The sequence below is a fragment of the Cryptotermes secundus genome, unplaced genomic scaffold (assembly GCF_002891405.2).
Source record: "Cryptotermes secundus unplaced genomic scaffold, Csec_1.0 scaffold614, whole genome shotgun sequence".
NCBI classification, from domain to species: domain Eukaryota; kingdom Metazoa; phylum Arthropoda; class Insecta; order Blattodea; family Kalotermitidae; genus Cryptotermes; species Cryptotermes secundus.
The window spans coordinates 92,093-100,819 of record NW_019728501.1 but is presented as its reverse complement, the minus strand read 5'-3'; the positions used below and the strand labels follow the sequence as shown (position 1 = coordinate 100,819).

The 8,727-nt window shown below is 34.2% G+C and overlaps 2 protein-coding genes across 2 annotated transcripts in view; one reads left to right on the top strand and one right to left on the bottom strand.

The window, feature by feature from the left end:
• Positions 1-4,635: 4,635 nt before the first annotated feature.
• Positions 4,636-6,603, bottom strand: LOC111865245 (probable E3 SUMO-protein ligase RNF212). Its single transcript, XM_023853143.2, has one exon. The coding sequence runs from the start codon at positions 6,504-6,506 to the stop codon at positions 5,541-5,543; it is 966 nt and encodes a 321-aa protein (XP_023708911.1). The 5' UTR covers positions 6,507-6,603; the 3' UTR covers positions 4,636-5,540.
• An 83-nt stretch (positions 6,604-6,686) lies between these two features.
• Positions 6,687-8,727, top strand: part of LOC111865246 (chitinase-3-like protein 2) — a 22,051-nt gene continuing 20,010 nt past the window's right edge. Inside the window, exons 1-2 of the mRNA XM_023853144.2 lie at positions 6,687-6,973; positions 7,058-7,224. Coding sequence (XP_023708912.1) covers positions 6,915-6,973; positions 7,058-7,224 — 226 coding nt within the window. The 5' untranslated portion in view covers positions 6,687-6,914. The remainder of the gene's footprint in view (positions 6,974-7,057; positions 7,225-8,727) is intronic.

The window sequence follows — 8,727 nt, the reverse complement described above, 5'->3', positions numbered from 1 at the left end:
TGGTCTTCGGTCAATAACCGCAGGACCCAACAAGCACAAACTTTCCTATAGCCCAAGCTTTCAATCATCTCCTGTACTGCACTGTACCCTATTCCAAGTTTTCGGGCTATTGTGTCCACAGTCACATGCCTGTCATCTTCAATGATCTCATCCACTCTTTCCTTGTTGCGTTCATTAGAGGCTGTAGTAGAGGCTCAGCTTCGATGCTGATGTTCCCATCTTTACAATGTTTCACCCATCTTCGAACACTGCTTGCACCCATGCACACACCTCCACAAGCACGCTGAAGTCTCTGGTGAATTTCTGCAGCAGGGATTTCCTCTTTCACAAGAAATTCGATGACAGCACACTGGCGAAACGACATATTGTTGTCAGCCATTTTGTTAGGAGTGATACTGGTCACATGATGCAAGCTATTGACGTCACAAGACACTCAAGGTTAACACAACAGCTGGTTCCACCTAACACCATACTCTCTTTCATCTGCTGTTCCCAGGTTGTATGCAAAAAAAAGTTGCTCATGACTTTTGGTACGACCTATGTACATAAACAAAAGTATCATATGCTCTTGAAGAAAACCACTTAACCTCCTGAAAGTAAGAAAAAGATAAGCAGTGTATTTAATATGCAATGCAGTGTGATAGTAAAATTTATGATTTTCTAGATTGTATAAGATATTTAACTCATGACTTTTTCTTACTTTTAGAAACCTGTACTTTCCTTTTTCATGATTTCAATTATGTAAACTTCACTGCACAAAAGGAATCCTACCAGATACAGTACTAGTAGCTGATTGTCAGAGTGTAGCCATCAGATATTTTCATGAATAACAGAAGAAAGTTAAGAGGGACCAGATTTACTTTGTTATAAGGTTCTACTGCAATCTTGGAATAATCATTTCAGCATACTCTGAATAAACTCATTGCCTTATTGTTTATATGTTATTTGCATAGAGTGCATACTACTGACATCCAATTGAGATGGTACAAATGCCCAGAAATTATTCAGTGGATTTCGATGAAATTTTATATTGGGGAGTCCACTGTAAACAGTCTAGGGCAAATTTAGTTTTGGTGAATTTAAGTCAACTATACTTTACATGAAACCTAAATTTAATAACATTTCTTGGAAAAGGATCATTGTACCAAAAATATATTATATAAAGTAGAAATTTTCTACAACTTTAATTTGGAATTTTTTTATGTGATATATATTAATGAAATGTAAACAAAAAATAATTTCTGCCTCTGTACTATTTGATGATTAGCTTTGCAACAGTAGATTTGAATCTGCAGTAAGTCAAAATAAAGATGAAACAGCAAATAACACATTTTGAAAGTATGAGTTTGCATACTGTAGTGAAATGCATGTTGGCATGCCTGCTTACTTGTCCATTGCCCTTATACATTTTGGAACATTCACATCAGAGTGTAACTTAAAACTGAACATCTCCATACTAAACATCTGGTTCAAAATTTCTGCTGTACTCTCTGTTTACTGAGTTGACTGACTTCTAGGAAGGCATAAAGGTAAAGGAAAGTAGTCCCTGTGCTTAATTAATTATGCACCATGCCAATAATACATGTGGGGGGAGTAAAGGTATAGTTCTACCCTTCCTGACCTTGGCACTAGATGGAGGTGAGTGGCCATCTTCTTGTCCCTGCTGCTTTACCAATTGGATAGGAGGCTGCTGGGTGGGCCCCAGAGTTGGTCTGGACATTGTGGAGAAGAGGAAATCCTATTTGTGCCAGAAATCAACCCATGGCCATGTAGACAATAGCCCATTGCTATACCAGTTAAGCTGTCCCAGCCCTCTCATATAGTAATTAACTCCACAGAGCATGGTTCTTCTTGAGAAGATAGTATAGTAATTCACTTTGTCAAGAAATTCCCTGGCTGTTATGGAACTTGAAGATTTATTATTGTGTTCACAAGAGCCTACCACTGGTCTCTATGTGATGAATCCAATCCATAATCTCAATGGGTTCCTTTAAGACCCATTGTAATATTATCCTGCCATCTAAGCCTGCAGCTTATAGTAAAAGATAAGAATAAAATTCTCCTGTGACAAATTAAGCACTATTCCATGAAGATACATGGGGGAGTAGAAATGCTTCCATGCATTCTTAACCTTGGCTGTATACGAAGGTGAGTGGTTTTCTTCACGCCCTGGGACAAGAGCCTCCTGTACCCACAGAACAAGTGTCTGGTTGGGCTACAGGGATGGTCTGGACACTGTGGAGAAAAGAAAAATCACTTATCCCTGCCTAGAATAGAACCCAAATTCTTGACTATCTCGTGCATAACCTTGTAAATATGCTGAGCTAGAAAATTCTGTTATGCTATTTTAGATTTTCATGGCAGTGAAAATCTTGCAAGTGGTCATACCATATAGTCTTGTGAGTGGTTACCAATGTTCTAAATATGCATACTGCCTCCATCTTCACTTCTACCCATAAGATGGAGACAGTATGTGCTTAAAAAATGATGGTAAACACCTACCAGGACACACTATTTCATAACCTAGAAGATCACAATATAAAGAAAGTCCCTTGTTTATTGAATAGATCTAGTTTGTTGCACCTGCCTTTCTCACAAAATTACTCTCTCACACTTGCTTCTGCGAAATGCTGGTTTGTTTCATTTTATGAAATTTTAATGAAAGGGTGAATGCATATATCTTGCATGAAGTTTCTTGGTTTTTTGCTGCAGTTTAATGTAAAATTGGATTATATGTAGTTAATGCATTCTTCCATCTATATCGAAACTTCATCATATATATCCTAATGAGAAATAAAAGAAAATGTAACACTATTCATTGCTTTCCAGACAGATTATAAGTGGAGAGGGTATCTATGCAGTTTGCATGCACACTCTTCACTTGATAAACAAGGACACTGGGTATACTCATAAAGCCTACACTCCTCTTGCACTGACTCCTGTTCCTACAAATCTTGTGCTTTCAGTATCATATTTAGATAATATAAATTTCAAATCCAACAGAATAACTGCATGTAGATCATGGCTAGCATACTGGACTCATGAGTAGACGGTCTTACATTAAATTCTGGCCAATTTGAATTTATATTGCCTGCAATCATAAGTATGCTACACTTTGTTTTCATGTTTTATAGTGCTGTTAATGTGTCTATGTAAAACTGCTGGCACAACCGCAAAGTTCTGCACATTGCCATGTCTGTAATTGTTGACCTAGGAACCGTGTTTCACACACAGTAGCTAGGTATTTTTGTAATATACCTCTGTACCAAATTTCACATGCTTAGCTACAATGATTCATTAGTTACTGCCATCAGACTGAATGCTAAATATAGATTTACATTCTACAAAAGAATCTTCCTTAGTATGAATTTCATTTTATAAAATCTATTACTGTACACAATTTCAGGACCCTTAACTGCTAATGTTGCTCCCACCTCACAGGTTCATTCATCCACCATGTTTTTATTATCAATTGCAGGAAACTAAAAATATAATTGGGTGACCTCTAGTGACATAATGTTCACACCACATATCATGAAAATGGTATATTGATTCAGAAGAAATAATGGGACACACACCAATTAATCTCATCAGCCTAATATGACTAACAAAATATGTATGTATCTTAATGAGTATTTGTTATGTACAAACTTCTTGTATGAAAAGCAGTTTCTGAGAAAATTTATTGAAGTTCACGTTCTGTATAAAGTAGGGTCTACATCTGAATTATACAAACCAGTTTTTATTTTTCAGAAAAAGTTCTTGATCATGTGCCTATCAATTAATAAAACAGTCAAAACCAACCACTCTTTATTATCCTTTATTCATTAAACAGAAGATGTATGCATACCAGTCCTTAGTGGACCATACTCATTGTCCCCAGTGAGAAGTGATATTAATTTTCTAAAATAAAATTTGTCAAGAATATTTCAGTTTGATAGTAACAGTTGATTAAAACTAACTAGCTTTTATTACATTTTAGTTATTAAACATATGATGTAACATATTTCAATCCTTGGCAGATCATCATCAGTATCATGTTCAGTGCTTCACAGTTTGGTCCAATTCAGTATGTAATTGTAGTTGTTATTAATATATGCCTAAATATATTAGAACTATATTAAAAGATTAAAACTGCATAGCTGAATCTGAAGCACTAGACATAATGACAACAATGATGATCCACCAAGGATTGAAACATTTATATCTCATATTTAATAAATAAAGTGTAATAAGGGCTGGATTGTTCTGACTGTTATTAACAAACTTAAATTCCTTGATAACTGTTGGTGTAGACAATTCCATTTCTTATCAAAATCCCATCAATAATGTCAGAGAAGAAATGATTAAAGGGATAGACATGAGCTACCTACTGTGTGTTAATTTTGTCCCCTTTGTGCATAAAATGCTTAAAACACCATTTTTTTTTCAATAATTTACAAACACAACATAGTTTAAATATTCACTCCAATGTAATCAGTATCTCACAACAATCCATAAATTTTAATCACATAAAAGAAACATTTTAAAATACTGAATTATGAAATACTGTATGTTATAATATCACTGCTATACTTTCTTTCTGATTAACTGACATGACACATAGGTACAGTATTTGGAGTACAGTTCCCTGAAAATTATTGCATTGTTTCAAACTCAAAAATTGTTTTCTTCAAAGAAAGGAATGTTATCTTGTGCTATAACACAAAGTATTTATTCATGACATCTATTCACATTACATTTACATAACAGGCTGAACAACTTGCAGCAAATGTAATTCAAAATTAAGCAAGAGTTGCATCAAAGAAAACAAAGTTGCCCTTCTGTATTGAGATAATTTTCTTCGTCTTCTTTTACTCATTTTGTACCAATGCCTTAGACAGAAGTTCTACTGGAAAACTTAAATTGCTGTGCATATATGGTTATATCAATTATATCTTCTCTGTACAATATGTTCTATTAACAATGACTGATGTTAGAATAATAAACACCAAAGTAAATTGCTATATACATTCAGGTATTTTTGATGCCTGAAATTGTAAAGATCACAGAACTGACTATTAGACATCTCTCATGATGTACATGAACACATCTGAAACTTTAATAGAAATAAATTAAATTAAGTTATATGTAGTGAATGGAAAATTGCATAAAAATTATTTTATTATTATATTATTAAATCAAAATTCACTCACTTGAGCACCACACAATTTTTATATATTCACTTTTTATGTTCATACATACTGGATTTAGCATTAGTAAAGGAAAACCAAAAATAATAATTCTGTTTAATTTTTGAAATCCAATTTTACAGAATGAAAACAATATGGGAATTTATAATAGATTGTGAGATAATTACTATACAATTCTATTTCTTCTGCACTGTGTAAAGTCTTGAATATAGCAAGAGGTAAGTGGAAAATGGATGAAAACCACTATATAATTCTTTCTTTCATTATATCAGGCTCATGTATATTTGTTCTCATTCAACTGTAAGAGTGCAGATAATGAAAACTGAAGGTGCATTATGCATGCATGTTCTACTTTTCTCTGGGTTGGTGCAATGTCAACGTAAGGTTGTTCAGCATTCTGTCAGTATTGCTGAGTGATGAATGTCTATATTTTACAGTAGAAGATGGTGTTTCTGGATCACGCCTATTTAAAGGTGAAAATCTAGTACATTCAGGAGTGACTGGTGTTCCTGGAGTTGACGGAGTGTTGGGCTGTGATGAATACTGTGGGTTTGTTCTATACTGGGCAGAATAGTTGATTGTCTTCTGTGGAGTTGTTGGTGAAAACATGAGTAAATTAGCATTTCCTAATGAAGAAGAGCCACTATTTGGTGGAGTAACTTTACGTAAAGTCAAGCGCCTTGGAGTTATCCAAGGAGATGTCTGCAATGCAGAATGTTTAGAAACCTGAGGAAATGTGATTCTGTCTGCAAGACTTCCAGTGTTCATATGAGTTACTGCAGAAACTGGAATTGTATTTATTTGACTTGGCATGGAGCTGAATTCTTTTGAGTTGGATGGTTGTACTTGAGAGGTTATGTTACTGCCGCTATTACTGTCAGTAAATGATGGCGTTCCTCTTTGTAGTTTTTGCTTAAGAAGTATGAATTGTTGTTTCAAATCTCTATAATCTTTATCTTGTTTTTTAATAATTCCATTCAGTCTCACTATTTCTTGTTTGGCAGCTTTGTATTTCAATATAACATTGTTAAAATATGCAGTAATCCTGCTACGGTGACCTTCCTGAAAAGCCATAATTTGTAGTGCACGTTTCAGCACGTCCTCAGGAGTTCTGAAATATTCCTGGATATCAGCATTCAATTCTGAAGTTAGTGGAATCATAGTAAATGTATTTCCACAAATCAGACATTTCTTTGTGCCATCGGATTTGACGCAGTTTTCACAGTATACGTGTCCACAACTGGTTAATAAAAATTTTTTGTCTTTTGACAGGTTTGGTAGTAGGTAACACGAATTGCAGTGTATCCAGTCCATTTTTACATGACACTATACAATTTCACTTTCGAACTTCCCTCTCGTATACACACGAAGTGTAGAAATGTATTAATTTACGCTATCAGTAGATGGCGATATAGACCAGATAGTTTAGACGGTCAATGGAGTAGTTTGATTGGTGTATTGTTCCAGAAACGGAAATAGTAACAAATAATGGTAAGGTTTAAAGGTCATTGTTTTATGTGTTTGCTCATATGATAATACAATTATATAAGAGTGGTATTTTTTAACCTGCAAAGTATGAATGTCATTGCATTAAATGTGCAGAAATGATAAATGGGATTAAGTTGGATCGAGTTGGATGAAGGTCATTAATATTGACGATATTGACTTCACATTTGCGTAATTTTGTTGGCACAATCGTATTAGTTGCGTTGAAGTCTTAATATGTTCAGCGATCGTCAATTGCCGCAAGCGAAATACGAATTGCTTATTGAAAATAAACGGCAAGTAACATTCGTTTTGTGATAATACGACTGTAATGGAACTGGTTAATGAAATTATATTTATTCGTTAATGTTTTATTTTAGGATCGGATTAAACTGCAGTCGAGCACTCAGAGCAGCAGGTGTGGTTGTTGCCATTGTTGTAATTACGTGTTTAACAGTATATATTTCATGGAGAAGCTTGAAGTCAGTTGATGACAGAGGCTTTGTGAAGAAGCTTTGGGAACTGAATTTAAAAAATTACGGCCCAGGTAATCAATGAAAATACTAATAACACTAGACATTCTTTAACAGGATAGTGTGCCGTAAATTTTGTACAGTTCTACTGCATAAAGGTACAAATTTTCTGATAGTTCATGAATGCTACATCATTTCCTTTTAATAATTCAAAACGCTTCTAGTGCAGTTAAAGGCCTGATTCTTATGTTACCACGAATTGTGATGAAACCTATCCCGATTTTTTTCTTATTCATATCCATGGATCATTATACATGATATAGGACAAGTCAAATTTTGGAAGAGTTTTACACTACAGTCACTGCATACACCTGACATTAAATTTGAGATTTGTTTCATTTACTAGACCTAACAAACTATTCTGAGCTTGGTGCTTGTGTATACATTTAAATTTATTTTTCATTTCATTGATCCAATCATCTCCCCATAGGGCTGGATATGAAACATGTCACATATTACAAATTCATGATGGATACACATCATTCATCCTTGGTCCAATAAAATATATAATCAGGCCTCACACAGATAGCTCAAGTTGTCAGGACAACACACATAGGTCATGGAAAAACCACTGTCAGATTCACACCTTGCCATTCCTCACACACTGACAAGCCATATGATCCAAACAGTTACATTATAAAATATTAACATTCATAACAAAAACAGACATCATACATACTACTACACTTACAACAAGCAAGTCACAACAATGTATAATTCATGCACACAGACCATTTATTAACTCTTAACTTTTGAGCCCCTTGCATGCGTGACAAATTCATCAATAGAGTAAAATATAAATAATTTTGTAAAAGAAACCTAAATTGCTTTTTATCATTTTTTAAAACTGATATTTGATGGCAGAGTGTTAAATAGCATGACACCTGAATAATACACCCCTCTCTGATAGGATGATAAATGTGTTGAAGCTATGTGAAGGTGGTATTTCCTTCTGGTACCAATGACATATACAGAGTTATTGGTTTGAAACTTATCCAAATTATTAACAACAGATATCATCAATGAGAGCAAATATACACGTAGGATTGGTAGTATGTCAAGCTTTTTAAATAAATCTCTATATGTATGAGTTGGGCCCACTCCCATCATTATTCTTATTATTTTCTTTTGTATAACAAAGACCTTGTGACTGTCTGATGTATTTCCCCAATATATTATTCCATATTACACCAATGAATGATAATATGCATAAAATACAGCTTTAAGACTATTTATATTTAATATATAGGATAATTTTTGCATTAGAAAACCAACTGTGCTCAACTTATGAAGCAAAAAATCGATGTCCCTTACAAATCAGATGATTGTTCAGCTGCAAACCGAGAAATTTTATCATTTCTACTTCTTTCAGCTTTTTGTTAAAAAACGATGTATATAGAGGGTAGCTCGTAGCTGCTGTTGGGGTGAATTTTGCTAGTTTTGTGCTTGGTTTACTGTTTCACCCGGAAGATGAAGGTGATATGTAACATACATACATACATTTCATTTCATTTCAC